Source organism: Nycticebus coucang, chromosome 12 (genome assembly GCF_027406575.1).
Source record: "Nycticebus coucang isolate mNycCou1 chromosome 12, mNycCou1.pri, whole genome shotgun sequence".
In the NCBI taxonomy this organism is placed as follows: Eukaryota; Metazoa; Chordata; class Mammalia; order Primates; family Lorisidae; genus Nycticebus; species Nycticebus coucang.
In genome coordinates, this window is record NC_069791.1 from 72,970,134 (window position 1) to 72,988,697 (window position 18,564).

Below are 18,564 nucleotides of genomic sequence, written 5' to 3' on the forward strand. Positions count from 1 at the left end.
CCCCTTGGCGAATGCAGAAAGTCCTCTAGGGTAGGGCTGTGGCCTGGCACGTTCCCAAACTGCAGATCTCTGGAGTCTGAGATTGGGGTCAATCACAGCCAATGCAAGAAAACGATTTTGGCTGCAAGACCCTAAAATCTAGAGAATGATTTTCACACGTGGCTTTCAGAAATCAATTGGGGATACAGGGATGTAATCATTTAGTCACACCTTCACCATTAGTTTTTCCCATCTATGTACCATCTGTACTACATTTATTATATCCTTAATATTTTTCTTTGAATTAATCCATCTTTTCTACTTATTCTTTAAAGAGCTTTATGTAAGATAAAAAAAAAAAAATCAAATCGCAGACGCAGTAGCTCATGCCTGTAATCCTAGAACTGTGGGAGGCCGAGGAGCAGGATTGCCCTGAGCTCACAGGTTCAAGACCAGTCTGATTGGGGGATTGGGAGGAAAGGGCATAGCCAGTGGTTAGGGCACCAGCCACATGCCCCAGGGCTGGTGGGTTCGAACCTAGCCTGGGCCTGCTCAACAAACAAACCAACAAAAATAGCCAGGCATTGTGGCAGGCGCCTGCAGTCCCAGCTACTAGGGCGGCTGAGGCAAGAGAATCACTTGAGCCCAAGAGTTTGAGGTTGCTGTGAGCTATGATGCCATAGCACTCTACTGAGGGTGACAAAGTGAGACTTTTGTCTCAATAAAAGAAAAATTTAAAAAAAAGACCAGCCTGACCAAGAGTGAGATCCCGTCTCTAAAAATAGCCAGGTGTTATGGCAGGCACCTATAGTCCCAGCTACTTGGGAGGCTGAGATAAGAGAATCACTTGAGCCCAAGAGTTTGAGGTTGCTGTGAGCTATGACGCCATGGCACTTTACCCAAAGTGAGACTGTCTCAAAAAAGAAAAAAAAAATCAAATCAAAACAAATCAATGTTAGTGAAGTCAAGCTTGATACGGTCTCTCCCCAAGGCTCTAAGCTTAAGGTGGCTCATTCAAAAGGGACACGTGTTAGGTATTAAAGACAAATTAATAACAAACCACAACTCTCCCCTTGTCAATAATTGAAAGGACTAGAAAGGAGTGACCATCTCACTCTAAGAGTCTACCCAAACAGCTCCCATCTGTTCACAAATTGGAAGGGTCACTGGACCCAGGGTAAAACAAAATCGAAGTCCAACTCTAGCATGCCATTGCTGGCTCATGACTCTGAGTGGCTCCTTTGCCACCCTTGGGTCTCAAATTCTTTGTCTATAAAACAGTTTCATCTATTCTGAATGGTCGCTGTGAAGTTCCAATGAGCAGCAGATATGAAAGGACCTTATAAACTCTAAAGTGTTGTATAAATATAAGGTATTAAGGCAGGTTTGAAGCTCAGTTTACTAATAAGGCTAAACCCAAGAGTCAACCCGAAATGCAACAAGAAACCTTGTTTCTCTCTCAGCCAGAGGCCAATGTGTGGGGTGAGCTTGGAATGGGGAGAGGTGCTCAAGGATACCAGGAGAGGAGGGACAGAGAGAATGCTGAGCAGTGCCACTTACATTGTCTGAATTTTGGTGAACTCAGGGACGTCTTCTTTTTTCTTTCTAAAGAGGAACCAGTAGGTCAGGAGACCCACGATGAGTGAAAACAGAATCATGTCCGTCATGCTGAAGAGAGACACTTCTTCGGCCACTGCCTCGGACGTGGTGGTACTGGTGTCCATGTGGGATTCCCCCTTGTTAACCATGAAGCTGTTAAGACAGAGAAAAGCAGACATCAGCAGGGAGGCAGGGTATACCCTAGGCTAGGTGGGACATCCACCTGAACAGCCTGAGTCTTGTGCCCCAGGAGCTGCAACAAACAAATACCCATGGGGCAGGAGGCGCTTACTCTGCAAGCACCCACTGGAATGCTGGAGCCTTGGGCTGGAATTACACAGAAGCGACCCCTACTGGTGTCGGCAATAGCCAGGGTGTACCTTGGGTGCAGACTGAGTCTGGAGCTTGGACTAGGACCCCTGCAAATAGAGAAAATGGAAGCCACTGACCCAGTGCCATTGGGCTGCCTTCAACTCCACAAGAACACAGTCAGGGATAGTTCCACATGAAGGAGGGGCCGCTCAGCAGCAAACACTTTCCTCAATGCCTGGAACACCCCAAACGGGGCATATTCCCAAGGTCTTTAGGACTGGCCTTTGAATGGCTGTTGGGAAATAACCTCTGAGTCTTTAAATATCCTGCCTGGTAAGAGCCTTCTATACACATAGGACCTTGGGCCATACAGCTAGTTCCTGCCAACGGCAGGATTTACAGGTTTCCTATTCCTGGGGCTTCAAATCACATTGTATCAAGGTGACATCTTAGGGAACTGGGCACTCAGTAGACAAGCTTAGATAGCTGGATGTGATGTGCCCACGTGACTGACCACCAATAAAAACCCCAGACACCACAGCTTGGGAGAGCTTTCCTGGGTGGCAACACTTTATACACATCATACATTGTCTCTGCTGAGAGAATTAAGTGCTGTCCGTGTGACTGCACTGAGAGAGGACAACAGGACGTTTGTGCCGAGTCTCTCCCTGGACTCCACTCCAAATGACCTTTTCCTTTGCTGACTATAGTCTGCATCCTTTTGTTATAATAAACCATAATCATAAATAAAAAACCTTCCTGAGTTCTCTAGTCCTGGTAAATCACTTAACCAGATGTGGTCTTGGAACCCCCAACTCACCCACCTAGTTTCCCTGAAATATACTCAACTAGTCTTTCCACCACGAAGCTTGGCAGGTAGGCAGATCTGAGTCAATGAAGGCCAGAGAGTGCCTGAAACCTCAGCAGTCTGAGTCTGCCACTTATCAGCGAGGTGGGGCTTGGCCCTGGAATTCACATCATTCCATTTTGCAATTACGACTATGACTACATGAGTTGCTTTCGCCACAACCAGGGTGACACACTCAATCAGGAATACCTTAGTCACATCTTAGCAATTAGGTGACAGGAGACTGTGTCACATCTGGCTTCTCGTGGCCGTTACTGCCTTCAGAAAACCACAAGGGTGGTCTGGGGAGTCCGAGCATCCCAGAGTTCTACGCCCCAGTCTATTCTACAACCTTCTGGGAACAGACCATTCTGAACAGATCTGCCAGCTCGGTTCTTTGCTTTCTCACTAATCTTTTCCAATGACTTGAGCTAATCTCAATTTAGCCTTTTTGATATGAAATTCAAGCACAAATTTAATTCTGTTATCTCCAGAGAATGTTTATACAGACAGTTCCTGAGTTACAAACATACAACTGATGTACATCTCACACTTACAAATGGAGGCTATTATAGTAAGGCCCCAACTTACAAACATCCACCTGACAAATAACTCATATTTATAAATGGAAGCTATTATAGGTAATAGGAAACTGTACCTGTTCCAACTTATATACAAATCCAACTTAAGAACAAACCTACAGAACCTATCTCGTTTGTAACCTAGAGACTGCTTGTATTCAAATTTTAGCTTATAGACACATTTAACATTTATTCAATGTCAATCCAACCCACGAGGATTTCTATCAAGCCATGAACCATCTGTGACACTTTCGCAAAACCAGAAAGAGAGGAATTTAGGTCCTGCTTTGATGGATTCTGGAAGGACTTGTCCTGCAGAAACATGAGGCAACAGATGTTCAGAGCCCGACTGGATGTAGCTGGGTGTTCTGGTCAGGAGTGATGAGGGGACACAAGAAAGCCCTTAGCTGGTCTCCAATACAAAGCAACAGTCAATAAATGTGTGTTGGAGCAACTGTCCTCTTCCCTATCATACACTCAAGCTGATAGAACAACTCAGAAGAACAAGCTCATTCGCTGCTAGCAGTTTCTAAATCAACAGCTCTGGGGAGCAGGGATACTGGCACATGCACACCCACACGATCACAAGACACTCCTGACAAGATTTTCCACACAGAAGCCAGGGGGACTCTTTAGAACACTGGTTTTCAACTAGTGTGCCATAAGGGATCTTAAGTGTGCTACAATTTTTAAAGATCATTAATTAAATTATAGTCCTTTATCTATTTTTACATTTTCTTTCTTTCTTTCTTTCTTTTTTTTTTTTTGAGACAGAGCCTCACAAGCTGTCGCCCTGGGTAGAGTGCCATGACATCACAGCTCACAGCAATCTCCAACTCCTGGGTTCAAGCAATTCTCCTGCCTCTGCCTCCCAAGTAGCTGGGACTACAGGTGCCCACTACAAGGCCCGGCTATTTTTTGGTTGCAGCCATCGTTGTTTGGCAGGCCCGGGCTGGATTCGAACCTGCCAGCTCAGGTGTATGTGGCTGGCGCCTTAGCTGCTTGAGCCACAGGCGCCGAGCCTACATTTTTTTTTAAATCCTAGTATCTTTACAAATACCAAAACAAAACAGAATCCACAAAAAGAAAAATTGTGGACAAAGGAAGATTGTTCAATGAAAAGTGGACAAATGAGTACTTTTCTGTCAACACAAATAGTAGGACATTCTGCTTAATTTGTAGGGAATTTATGCAAGTTTCCAAAGACTATAATTTGAAAAGGCATTATATGCAAATACATGCTGCCATATTCAATGTGTATGAAGGGTTGTGTTGTAAGGACAACATAACAGAGCTAAAAAAAGTCTGTCTTCTCAACAAAGCATTTTTTTAAAAGTTACAACTTAGATGGATTCCATTACAAAAGCTAGCTATATGGTAGTATATTTAATAGTAAAAAAACCATAACCATTTACTGATGGTGAGTTTATAAGCAATGTATGGAAAGCACGGTAGATATAATTTGCCTTGAAAAAAGGGGATATTTCTAAAATCAGTTTGTCTCACCAGACTATAGCTAGATGAACTGAAGAAATTGGAAAATCTACCAAAAGTTTGGAGAGTAAAGCTGCTAACTTTAAATTTTATGCTTTGGCAATGAATGACAGCACTGTTGCTATAAATATGGCTCAACTTCCCATTTTTATTAGAAGTATTCATGACAAATAAAATGTTACTAAAAAAATGGCTTTTTGTGCCATTGACAGATACAACTGGACAGGCATGGTGGCTCATGCCTTGTAATCCTAGCACTCTGGGAAGCCGAGGCAGGTGGATTGCTCAAGTTCATGAGTTCAAGACCAGCCTGAGCAAGAGTGAGACCCCTGTATCTACTAAAAACAGAAAAACTAGCTGGGCATTGTAGTGTGTGCCTGTAGTCCCAGTTACTCGGGAGGCTGAGGCAAGAGGATCTCTTGAGCCCGAGAGACTGAGGTTGCTGTGCACTATGATGACACCGTGGCACTTTACTCAGGGTGTCAGAGTGAGACTCTGTCTCAAAGATACAACTAAATCAAGAGATTAATATGAAGCAGAAAAAATACGTTAAAGCGATTGATTGTCTTTGACCATTATCAACAAAACTGGTATAGTTACTTATGGTGCCCAGTGGCAGTAGGTAAAAGAGAGAGACTTGTAAAATTAATAGATGATGCAATTACTGCCCCAATCTCATGTTTGATGAAGTATCGTCACACAGTACATGAAGAAAATTTATGCACAAAAGCTTTAATAATGAATAACATCATGTAAATCATCATCTAGACTGTGAATTTTGGCTTGGCACTGATAGCTCAGCAGCTAGGGTTCCAGCCACATACTCCAGAGCTGGCAGGTTCAAATCCAGCCTTGGCCTGCCAAACAAGAACTAGAACCAAAAATAATAATAACAATAATAATAGTCAGGCGTTGTGGTGGGCACCTATAGTCCCAGCTACTTGGGAGGCTGAGGCAAGAGAATCGCTTAAGCCCAGGAGTTTGAGGTTGCTGTGAGCTGTGATGCCATGGCACTCTACCAGGGTGACATAGTGAGACTCTGTCTCAAAAAAAAAAAAAAAAAAGACAGAATTTCTTATGGGCCAAGGGACTGAATCATTGCCAATTCTAGGAATTTCTTATAAGGACTGATAATGCTGACTATGGTAACGTCATTTACTTTTTGGAAGTAAGATGACTAAGTAGAAGCCAACTGTTAAAAAGATTTTATGATTTGCAACATGTTATCAAGTTATTTATGATATCAAAAACCAGTCTGTGCCAGAACTTGATGATGAAAACTGGCTTATAGATTTAGCATTTTTAGTGAATTTAACTGCTCATTTAAATGAGTTAAATGTGCGTCCTCAATGTGAAAACCAACTTATTGATATAATATTTCAAACCATTCAGTATTCCAAATGAAATTGAAATTATGGCAAACTTAAATTAAGGCAAACAATTTTATTCATTTCCACAGGTTGGCTAAACACAGTCCTAAAAACAGTGAAAAATATGCAGCCTTGTTGGGCGGCGCCTGTGGCTCAGTGAGTAGGGCACCGGCCCCATATACCGAGGGTGGCGGGTTCAAACCCGGCCCCGGCTAAACTGCAATCAAAAAATAGCCGGGCGTTGTGGCGGGTGCCTGTAGTCCCAGCTACTCGGGAGGCTGAGGTAGAAGAATTGCTTAAGCCCAGGAGTTGGAGGTTGCTGTGAGCTGTCTGAGGCCACGGCACTCTACCGAGGGCAATAAAGTGAAACTCTGTCTCTACAAAAAAAAAAAAAAAATATGCAGCCTTGTTTTTTGATTTGATACAAGAATTTAAAAGACTCCAAGATTTCCAGGAGAATAATCAACATTTTGATGCATTTGTGACTCCATTTCAATCAACATAAATATGTTACCTGCCAATTTTCAAACGGGATGCACAGAGCTACAATCTGACATTCAACTTAAAGAAAAATTTGATCATGTCTCTTCACAGGACTTTTACCGGTCCTGTCTTCCCAGAGATAAATATCCCTCACTTCACAATCACGCCTTATTCATGTCATCGCTTTTTGGCAGCACCTACATTTGCAAGCAACCATTTTCAAGAAAAGCATATTAAGAGTAAAAGTAGAAGCCAAATATCTGATGAGCACTTTGAGAACTCAGTAAGAACTGCAACTACTTCCATCAAACCAGATATTGAGGCATTAGTTTCTCAAATATAATCTCAAATATCCTACTAGTTTTATATTGCTCACTTTTCTTTTACTTTTATAATAAAAAAATTAATAAAGATGTTTTATCACTTAAATATGTACATTTTCTGTATTAGTGAATGCAAACTTGGGACTTGCTCAACAATTTTAAAAGACTCTCTGAATGGGTTGCTGCATAATTAGGATTATTGTGAGGACTTTTTTGCTTACCTTTGATGGTGGATATCACAAAAATTATGTGTAGACTTTTTTTTTTTTTGAGACAGAGTCTCAAGCTGTTGCCCTGGGTGCTGTGGAGTCATAGCTTACAGTGACCTCCATCTCTTGGGCTCAAGCCTTAGTTTTTCTATTTTTAGTAGAGATAGGGTCTCGCTTTTTGCTCAGGCTGGTCTCAAACTGGTGAGCTCAAGCAGTCCACCCGCCTCGGACTCCCAGAGTACTAGGATTACAGACATGAGCCGCTGCGCCCGGCCTGTGTGGACCTTTTTTTTTTGTTCATCGGTTTGTATATTTAAAGTATGCTAGTGTTTGTATATTTAAAGTATGACCCAAGACAACTCTTTTTCCAACACGGCACAGAGAAGCCAAAAGGTTGAACACCCCTGCTTTAGAAAGTAAGTCAGATCATGTCCCCTCCCTGATGAAAACCCTCAGATGGCTTCACATTACACTTAGTACAAATCTAAGGTCCTTATAAGACCCATAAAACCCTTTATGATCTTGGGCGGTGCCTGTGGCTCAGTTGGTAAGGCGCCCGCCCCATATACCGAGGGTGACGAGTTCAAACCCGGCCCCAGCCAAACTGCAACCAAAAAATAGCCGGGCATTGTGGCGGGCGCCTGTGGTCCCAGCTACTTGGGAGGCTGAGGCAGGAGAATCGCTTGGGCCCAGGAGTTGGAGGTTGCTGTGAGCTGTGTGAGGCCACGGCACTCTACCAAGGGTAATAAAGTGAGATTCTGTCTCTACAAAAAAAAAAAAAAAACCCTTTATGATCTGGCCATTGTCCTACCATCCACATTTCTTACTATTCTCCTCACACGTCACACTGGCCTCCTTCTGCCTCAGGACCTTTGCACGTGCTGATGTGCTATCTAGTTATTTGCAGGGTTTGCCCTCTCACTTCATCAGGTCTCTGCTCAGGTGTCATCACGTCAGAGACTTTGCCTGACCAGAGTCTAAAACAGCACTCCTACCACTCTCCGTTCCCTTTACCCTCACAGGGCTTAGTCCACCTGACATTATATTACACTTTTCCCCTCACCACTGGCTTTTTCCCTTACTAGTCAGTGCCACAAGGGCAGAGATTTTGCTTACTCCCAGCCTGGCATAAAATGAGCACCTAATATCACTTTGATGCCTCTGAGTTTGGGGCTCCTAGGTAAGCACAGAGTGCATGGCATGGGATAGTTTTATTTCTAATCTGAAAAGCACACTCCAGCTCTATCAAGACACACAGTCTATGAAGCTGACAATGGTCCTTCCTCTTTACTCTGCTCTGCTTTAACCTGACTTCATGGCTTCTTTCAACATCTCGAGCTCCTCTCGAGTTCTTGTGCCACTGAGGAAACAAGCAACACCAAAGAAATGAATGGGTGCTGCCCACTGCAGATATAGCTGGCTCCCTATGGCAAGATGGGTGGGACTTGGGCCCCAGGGCACAGCCAGCACTTAGCCCGGAGGTACCACAGAATAGAGAATGTTCCATGCAGCTGTGACTCTGTAGGGAACAATTTCAAACAGACTAGAGCTGCAGAGAAGTGGGAGGAAGGACTTGGCTCCACTTTATCCAAGGCTTTGATCTACAGATGAGGCTCCAAGGGGGTAAGCAGATCACCTGAGTGGCTAAGCAAGAAAAGGCTCCAGCTTCCCAACAGAGGACTGTGTTCACTGCCATTGACATATAAAGATTTTGCTGGACCCATGTCTGTCTCCCCAGCTGTGTGAGCTCCTTAAGGGAAGAAGGGTATCTTAGGCATCTGTGTCTGGTATGTGGTGGGAAAGGAAGGACCAGGAGGCTAGCAAGATGGAAGTCAAGCATGGAGGAATCTGAGGATCCAAGCAGCCTGCCTGGCAGCTGAAGCCCCCGGATTGAGTCACCACTACCACTCATCTCTCTAGCCTTGCTACTCTCCAGCTTGCACCTCTGTGCTCCTGCTCTGGATCCTAACTGGTGTCTGAGATGCTCTTCCTCTAAATGCTTCCTACTCATTCCTGGCATGTAATCTACTGTGCAGTAACTACTGAGGGAATGAAGGAAATCAATGAATGTACTATGACGCATGGAATGTCAATGTGCATAAACCGACAACACGAAGCACGGAGACTTTGACCTTGTCATATGCCTATTTGAGCAGATCCTCTAAGATAGAGGTTCCCAAACTTTCTTGATTCATGGAGTTCCTGGTAGTGCAACAAATTTTTCATGGTTTCTGTAGGCCAAAAGAATTGCCTAACAGTTCCACATATGGAGTAGATAGTCAAAACAACCACTGCAAACCCAGCTTTACAAAGATACAAAGTCATCAGGGAGAATGATGCAGGCTGCAATGTTAGAAGTGCAAACCCGTCCCACTGCTGCTGCAAGTGGAGTTCAACAGATGTAAACTTCCACTGCATTTGAAAACTGGGCACCTCTTGAGTTTGCCATGCTGCTCTCAGGCACCTTGGCACAGTTTGGGAACCACTTTTACTGTGTGAAATACTTTGAAGAGAAAATTCCAGACATCTTAAATGACTACTGTCCTGGATGTCAAGAGGTGGCAAAAGTGACTACGAGAGATAGTCTATAGTCCAAATAACGCACCTCAGGGAGGCTCTGGGAGACCAGTGCTATCCTTTTGCCCTGAAAATGTCTTTATCTCTCAGTTTATTCCTTCTCCCTTAACTAGAAAGGAACACAGGACAAGACAGAGCTCACAGAGCCAAACGCATTTGTCAGCAACAGCAAAAAAGAAAAAAAAAAAAAAAGAGACAGAGAGAGAGAAATGGAAATGAGGAAGTAGAAAAAGTAACTTCTTTATTAGACCAGGCTCTTGCCAGTCCTGCCACTCCTTGGCTGGGACTCTACACACATCCTTACTAAGAGCAGGCGCGGATGTTCTCATTTGTAAAATTAGGTACAGAAAATGGTGTATGTCAAAATACCAGCAAAGTAGGTCTTTCCTCAGTCCAGACAGAGCAAGTCTGGTTAGATCTTTTATAATAAATTAGGTCTCTAACGGAAGAGTTTTCCTTTTTATTATAAAATACAACATATATACAGAAAAGAGCAAAAACTATGTATGTGTTAGCCTGACTAATATTCCTCCTGAATTTCAACAGCTGGCCAGTCCCTACTAAAGTAGCAGAGCCAAACATAGCAACTCCAGCCCCACACACTGCAGAGAAAGGTGGACAAATAAATCAGGGGTCACTCAGGCCACCAGGCATTGGCAGGAGATTTGCTAGTTCCTAAAAGGGAAAATGAGACAAGAACACAAGGGCTCTCTGCATGTTCTTGATACTGGAATAGCAGATTATCTTCCAGGAAGTTTTTACTATATGCAACTTTGGGTTAGTAAATAAGATTGAGCAAGAACCCAGCACTGACATCAGGAAGAACCTGTCACCTGAAGCAAATAAGGGAGGAAAAAGCAAGTAACGTAGTCCTCCCTTCCTACGTGCACTCCTCCAGCACCAGTCACTGTCAACTCACAGCTGCCTATACGGGGGCCTGCCTCCCACACTCTGGCTGCCAAGGTAACAGGGTCCGCTCAGGTTCACAGACCTCTGTCAAACTTCAAAACCTTCATGGAAACAAACCCTACTCTTGCCTAATGACTCAACCTCCACAGAACAAGAGATGCTCAGGGAGAAACTAGACTTCCCAAGGCAACAGGCTAGAAAGCAGTGTCCAAAAGAGTGATTCAAACAGATTCCTCTACAGCTAGTGTGTCCAGAAAGTTTATCACCCAAACCAAGATGTTATTGGAGGAAAATGCTTTGGGTTTATCTTGTTTGGATTCATTCAGCTTCTTGAATTTGTAGATTTATGTCTTTCAACAAATTTGGGAACTTTTCACCCATTATTTCCTGAACATTTTTTGCATTCTGCCTTCTTTCTCCTTTCTGAAACTATGATGACAACAGAATTAGATCTTTTGTTATTAGTCCCACAAGTCCCTGATGCTCTGAGTTTTTTTTTTGTTTGTTTGTTTTTTAATCAGTCTAGTTTCTCTCGGTTGTTCAGACTGGGTAATTTCTACTATTCTGACTTCAAATTCATAAATTCTTTCCTCTGTCTGCTCCATTCTGCTGTAGAGTAATCCATTGAGTTTTCTCTTTTGGCTACTGCATCTTTCAGTTCTCAGATGTCTCTTTACACCATGTATAATTTCAACATCTTTGTCATTTTACTGCTGCATCTGCTGATTGTCTTTTCTCATTCAAGTTGAGATTTTCCTGGGTTTTGGTGTGGTAGGTAAGTTTTCACACTATATCCTGGAAATTTTGACTATTCTATTTTAAGACCTGAATCTTACATAAATCTGCTGTCATAGCAGGCCTTCTCTGTCACACTGCTGGTAGGGGTGGAGAGTGCCAACTGGTGCTATCTCCCTACGCGGCCTCTATCTCCCTAATAGACCTCTGCTGACATCCTGAGCTTGAAGAGGGAAGAGTACCTCATTATTGCTCTCCACATGGCCTCTGCCGACACCTTAGGGTAGGTTACCCTGGTTCAGCAGGTGGTGGTAAAGTCCTGGCATGCACTAGGCTTCCTCTGACATCAAGAATAGGTTTCCTTGCTTCTTCAGGGAGCCAAGATTTCCTTAGCTTTTTAAATATTTTTTTAATTTATAATTTTCTCTCTTATAATTTTCTTAAACGATGTCACAGGTATGAAATAACACTGAGCCATAGGAGAAGCACAGTCCTTTGGATTCCTCTGTAATTTCTATGCATTCACTCATATCAGTGGAAGCACAGAGTGAAGCTACCAAGGGGGTTTAAGAATGCATATAATTCCCTGGCTCCTAATAGTCTAAAGATGCTACCTATATGGCTTGGTAGTTATTTATTTCAGGAGTCAACACTAAGTTTGATGTGACTGAAGAATTAGCATGGAACAACTACAAGCAAGAACATTTTCAAAGAAGTTGAGAAAACACTAGTTTAGTAAAGTCTGAAGAGGAATATGCTAAGATGTGTTTTAACTAATGATGGTAAAAATACCCATGGAGCAGAAAAAGACTTACTTTAGCTTTTGCAAATCTTGTAAAAATGTAAGGTTTTTAAAGCCTATGGTTATTCACTATCTTATTCATCAGCAGGTACTCTGTAAAAAATATTTGAATCTGGGCGGTGCCTATGGCTCAGTGAGTAGGGCACCAGCCCCATATACCGAGGGTGGTGGGTTCAAACCCAGCCCCGGCCAAACTGCAACAAAAAAATAGCTGGGCGTTGTGGCGGGCGCCTGTAATCCCAGCTGCTCGGGAAGCTGAGGCAAGAGAATCACCTAAGCCCGGGCGGCGCCTGTGGCTCAAGGAGTGGGGTGCCGGTCCCATATGCCGGGGGTGGCGGGTTCAAACCCAGCCCCGGCCAAAAACCACGAAAAAAAAAAAAAAAAAAAGAGAATCACCTAAGCCCAAGAGCTGGAGGTTGCTGTGAGTCCTGTGACGTCATGACACTCTACCGAGGGTGGTAAAGTGAGACTCCGTCTCTACAAAAAAAAAAAAAATATATATATATATATATATTTGAATCCATTATATGTTATTGAACCAGGAGTGTCAATGGTGAACTCTTATTTGCTTTCATGGACTTAAAATTTTTGTCAGAAATACAAGTCGAATATCCTAACTGTTCTACTATATAGCAGTTCAATGACTTTATAGTTGTAAGGTCTAGGGTAACTATTTGGAGCTCAAGGTCAATACTGAAATTTTTCTGAATAAGAAGACCACCCTCAGGTGGCGCCCGTGGTTCAAAGGGGTAGGGCGCCAGCCCCATATGCCGGAGGTGGTAGGTTCAAACCCAACCCCAGCCAAAAACTGCAAAAAAAAAAAGAAGAAGAACCACCCTCAACCACTATTACTGAATACTTAATGGCTCTGGAAATCAGCTTTTGCTGCAGACTTGATATTTCTTTATGAGGCCAATCTAAAATTATAAGGCAAAACAGCATTTATATGCAAAACTTACACTGTAGTAAAGTCATTTCAATAATACTAACACTGTCTGAATCACAAGTAATGTCAAGTTGCTTTACATGTAGTCCAAGTCCTGTAGTATCAAAGGTAAAACAAGAAGTGAGATCTCCACTGCCATAAAAATTTATACTTTTTGAATTCAAACCACAGTTCCAGCAGTGTTTTTCAGATCTTGATGAACGTATGAAGGAAATTCCCACATTTAAAAATCTACTTAACTGTATAATTGAGGGGCTTCCACCTAACCCTCAATAGAAGTGATTGACGTGTAATATAATAATATGCTAAAAGTCAAATATCAAGGGGAGAATCTAATAGAATCCTATACATGCTGCCTTCCAATGATTAATATGCTCACAGACTATTATCATTATTTGGTAGCTATCTGTGTGAAAAGATATTTTCAAAAATGAACATGTAGGGCAGTGCCTGTGGCTCAAGGAGTAGCCCACCGGCCCCATATACCAGAAGTGGCAGGTTCAAACCTGGCCCCTGCCACAAACTATATATTAAAAAAAAAAGTAAAATCTCATTACAGATCAGCATTAGCAGGTGAGTATTTGCAAATGATTTTGATGACAGGAAACTTTTAACGTCAATTAAGCAAAATGTTTTCCCTACAAAAATAATTCCATTCTTGTTTTTAGTAGATATGTATTTTTAAAATTATGCTCAATTATTATTATTTGAATTTCATCAACAAAAAATGTTGTGGAAATTTATTGTCTTTCTTGCTGTATAAGTACCTATACAATAATAGCCTAGATTTTACCTCTCAACCTGTAAAGCCTGAAATATTACCTGGCCTTTTACAGAAAAATTTTACTAGACCTTTTCTTTAGATCAGTAATTTTCTTTTTCTTTCTTTTTTTGAGACAAAGTCCCACTTTGTCATCCTTGGTAGAGTGTTGTGGCATCATGACTCACAGCAAACTCAAACTCTTGGGCTTAACTGATTCTCTTGCCTCAGCCTCCCAAGTAGCTGGGATTATAGACACTTGCTACAACGCCCAGTAACTTTTTTTAGAGGTGAGGTCTTGCTCTGGCTCAGGCTGGTCTCCACCCTGTGAGCTCAAGTAATCTACCCGCCTCGGCCTCCCAGAGTGCTAGGATTACAAGTATGAGCTGCCTTCCCGGCCCAGATCAGTGATTTTCAATGGTATGTCATGAAAATTATTAAATATCATTAATTAAATTATTTTCCAAATAAGTTCAGAACACAGTAAGCATAGTCCTTTTTTTTTTTTTTTTTTTTTTTGTAGAGACAGAGTTTCACTTTATGGCCCTCAGTAGAGTGCCATGGCATCACACAGCTCACAGCAACCTCCAACTCCTGGGCTTAAGTGATTCTCTTGTCTCAGCCTCCCAAGTAGCTGGGACTACAGGCGCCTGCCACAACACCCAGCTATTTTTTTGTTGCAGTTCGGCCGGGGCCGGGATTGAACCTGCCACCCTTGGTATATGGGGCCAGCGCCCTACTGACTGAGCCACAGGCGCCACCCAGCATAGTCCTTTTTTGACCTTTTTTTTTTTTTTTTGTAGAGACAGAGTCTCACTTTATGGCCCTCGGTAGAGTGCCGTGGCCTCACACAGCTCACAGCAACCTCCAACTCCTGGGCTTAAGCGATTCTCTTGCCTCAGCCTCCCGAGTAGCTGGGACTACAGGCACCCGCCACAACGCCCGGCCATTTTTTGGTTGCAGTTTGGCCGGGGCCGGGTTTGAACCCGCCACCCTCGGTATATGGGGCCAGCGCCCTACTGACTGAGCCACAGGCGCCGCCCAGCATAGTCCTTTTTTGACCTTTTTATTTGATCAATATAATTTAAGTGTGCTGTGGAAGTTTAACTATAGGTTCAAGTGTGCAGTGAGATAAAAAAAGGTTGAAAAACACTGCTCTAGATAACTGGAGCACATCTAGTTAACCAGCGCTATGCAATGAACAAACAAGTTCTGAGTCCTATAAGTTTCTGAATGTGGGAATTTCAGGAAGTTACTTAACCTCTCTGGTCCTCTTTAGGGAGGTTTCTTCTCCCTAAGGCAATGTGGCAGCACTCAAACTCTATGCTGCTTCCAAAACATGTTAACTATTTCGCTGCTGTCTGCCTGGAGTTCATGCAGCATGCCTGTTCTACATTACTCAGATTGCATCATTACAGAAGTACTCAGGGGCTACTAAGACAGGGAAGGCTGCTTGCACCCATGCAGAAAAACCCCAGGGTGTAGCCTTTCAGCACTTGCACCTTTGTTGGTGGTGTCTTTTGTCTTTTTTTATGGACAAGATGACTGTCACCATGTTCCCTTAGAAGTCTCTCCCTCATTTGTAATTGGTTGCTCTGAATCTGCTTGAACTGGGAAATTAGCTGCTTGCTGCTTGTTAATGATATCTAAAATAAGAGTAAAAAGGTTGTGGAGTAGGGGCTGAGATGCTTCTTATCCACAGACCTTGTGAAATACGTTCAAGATACTCCAGATGTGCTGGAGATGTGCCCCAAAGCCTTGTGAACTACTGCTCTGTGTGCCCAAAGATGTTGAACGCTCCTACCAAAGCAGGCCTGGAAGATGTGCTGGGGCTCTGCTACGTGCCACTTGGTTGCTTGCCTACGAGGCCCAGAGCACTGGGGACACTGGGAAGCATAAGGCATGCACAGCTCCTGTTCTTACAGAGCTTACAGTCTGGAATAACCTACAGAAAAATGTTCAGGTACAAAAAAACCATGTCAAAGGGCATGCCTCTGTCACTCTTCTGTCCATGTACCCAGCAAGCAGCTGAGAGGCACATGTTGCAGCCAGAAACTAAATGTGCAGATTCAGGTGGGAGCAACTCTCCGATCCTACCTCAAAGAGCTCTCCCACTATGAGGAAGGGCAAGCATATCCCACCAGTCACAACACTGAGCTCTGAGGAAGAAGGGGGCAAGACAGTCCAAAAGAGTCCAGGAAGGGGCACCCAGAGGCTAACATCTGCACTGGATCATGAAGACTGACCAGGATCCACCAGTCAGGTAGGTGGCATGAGTGAAGTTCCTGACAGAGGATGCATGTGCCAAGGCCTAGAACACAAAAGCATCTATAGAATCTGGGGTGACTTAAGTGTGGTGCAATGGGATGTGTTTCTATGTGGGGATGTACAGGTGGCGAGTAAGAGATAAGCTTTTAAAAGGGAGCCCCAGATACCAGTCTGTCTTTGGGTTCCGGGCAGCTGGTGATGACCAGGCAATGGGTGGCTGTGATTAGAATGATGCCCACAGGAAAGTAGCACTGCACAATAATGTTTGTACCCTCAATATCAGTCTGGTCACAGAGCCTTGACCAAGACATCCTAGAAAACATTCTCTACCACAGATGCTCAAGTGGCCCCAGCTCATGACCTTTCCCCCACGCTATTTGGAAACATATGACTAGCATGCGTCTGTTGCAACAGTGAAAGGGGAAGACTGTCACCAAAGCTACATTTGTACAAGCATGACTTAGCAGGAAGCAGGTGGAAGAGCAGGCATTACTCAGCACAGGGCTTACCATGCCAGCTGCTGCAGCTTGTACCTAATTCTAAAAGCATTTCTGGGGCCTGAACGCCAAGGGGAACAAACCCACAGCTCCCCAAGCTCTGGGGCACTCTGTGGGTATGCTTTAATAAAACTACTAAAAGGCAGCACAAAAGTCTATGGGCACAAAACACACTTCACAGGAGTTTGTACTGGCTTATCCTCTTCAACACTCCTTTGCCTCTATTAATTCTGAATAAAAATATAGAAGAGAGAACCAGAGTTAGAGGACTTGCCTTAGTTTCCTCAAACTCTGAAGTCTGCATTTGCCTCTAGCTCATCACCTGGAATAAGGAGTTACAGGCTATTAAGGCCCTCTCCCCTACATACACACACACACACATGCGGGTGCACGCTACAGTTCCCATGGCACACTAACAGCTGCAACAGGGACAGAGTTACCCCCTCTTCACATATGGAAATGAGAATGGGATGGGCCAAAGCCAAATGGTCTCCCAAAAAGCAAAGGTGCACTAAGGATTCTTTTTTTTATTAGTATTTCAGATTAATACGAGGGTAGAAACGATTATGTTACAATGTTTGCATTTGTTAGGTAAAGTCCCTGTTGCAGTTGTGTCCTGCACCCAGGAGGTGTATCATATACCCTTAATGTGCCCCATTAAGTAGGAGCACACCAATCACCCTCCCTCTTCCCCCCAACTCACTTGAATTGAGTTTTTCTCTTGTGTGGATATGTATTAATTCATCTATTGGCTTCATGTTAGTATTGAGTACATTGGATACTTGCCTGTCCATTCTTTTTTTTTTTAGAAGACAGTCTCACTTTGTTGCCCTCGGTAGAGTGCTGTGGCGTCACAGCTCACAGCAACCTCCAGCTCTTGGGCTTAGGCAATTCTCTTGCCTCAGCCTCCCGAGTAGCTGGGAACACAGGTGCCCGCCACAACGCCTGGCTATTGCCTTTTCATTCTTGTGATACTTTACTAAGAGTGTGTTTCAACTCCATCCAGCTTAATACAAGAGGTAAAGTCTCCCATCTTTTTATGGCTGAATAGTATTCCATGGTATACATATACCAGATGGTTAATCCATTCCTGGGGTGGAGGGAATTTAGGTTGTTTCCACATCTTGGTGATTATAAATTGAGCTGTGATAATCTATTCGCTAAGGATTCTTTTTTTAAAAAAAATTTTTTTTTTTTTGAGACAATCTCATTTTGTGGCCCTTGGTCGAGTGTCATGGCAACTTAGCTCACAGCAACCTCAAACTCTTCGGCTCAAGCGATCCTCTTGCTTCAGCCTCCCAAGTAGCTAGGACTACAGGCACCCACCACAACGCCCAGCTATTTATAGAGATAGGGTCTCTTCCTCAGGCTGGTCTCGAACTCCTGGGCTCGGCAATCCATCCGCCTCAGCCTCCCAAAGTGCTGGATTGTAAGTATGAGCCACCGCGCCTAGCCTGTACTAAGAATTTTTTTTTTTTTTTGGTAGAGACAGAGTCTCACTGTACCGCCCTCGGGTAGAGGCGTCACATGTGGCGTCACATGTACTAAGGCGTCACATGTGGCGTCACATGTACTAAGAATTTTTAACAGGGTTACGGATGGGCTCCACACTTAGCATCAAAGGTAAACTAGAACACAGAAAGAGTCTCCAGGATAGAGTGGTCCCCAAACATGTCACAAGAGAAACAGTGAAGGAACTGGAAAGGTTACTTCTAAAGAAGATTCAGAGGCATCTGATCCCTTCTTTGTATGGTCAGAAACCTGAGAGGAGGGAAAGGCCTTAGAAAACAGAGGGAGGGAGTGGTGACAGAGGACAGAGAAGCACACACCTGTCACAAAAGAACATTCTGACAAGGGTGTCTGAAAACAGACT

At 43.5% G+C, this 18,564-nt stretch overlaps 1 protein-coding gene and 1 non-coding gene across 3 annotated transcripts in view; both read right to left on the reverse strand.

Annotated features, from left to right (window-relative positions):
* Window positions 1-18,564, reverse strand: part of LOC128562484 (NADPH--cytochrome P450 reductase) — a 69,148-nt gene that overhangs the window by 27,109 nt on the left and 23,475 nt on the right. For both annotated transcript variants that reach the window (XM_053557471.1, XM_053557470.1), the window contains exon 2: window positions 1,540-1,731. In XM_053557471.1, the coding sequence (XP_053413446.1) occupies window positions 1,540-1,727 (188 nt within the window). In that variant the 5' untranslated portion in view covers window positions 1,728-1,731. The remainder of the gene's footprint in view (window positions 1-1,539; window positions 1,732-18,564) is intronic.
* On the reverse strand, window positions 11,864-11,996 carry LOC128562988 (small nucleolar RNA SNORA14). The gene has a single exon (XR_008373666.1). It is a non-coding gene; the product is annotated as a small nucleolar RNA SNORA14 (small nucleolar RNA).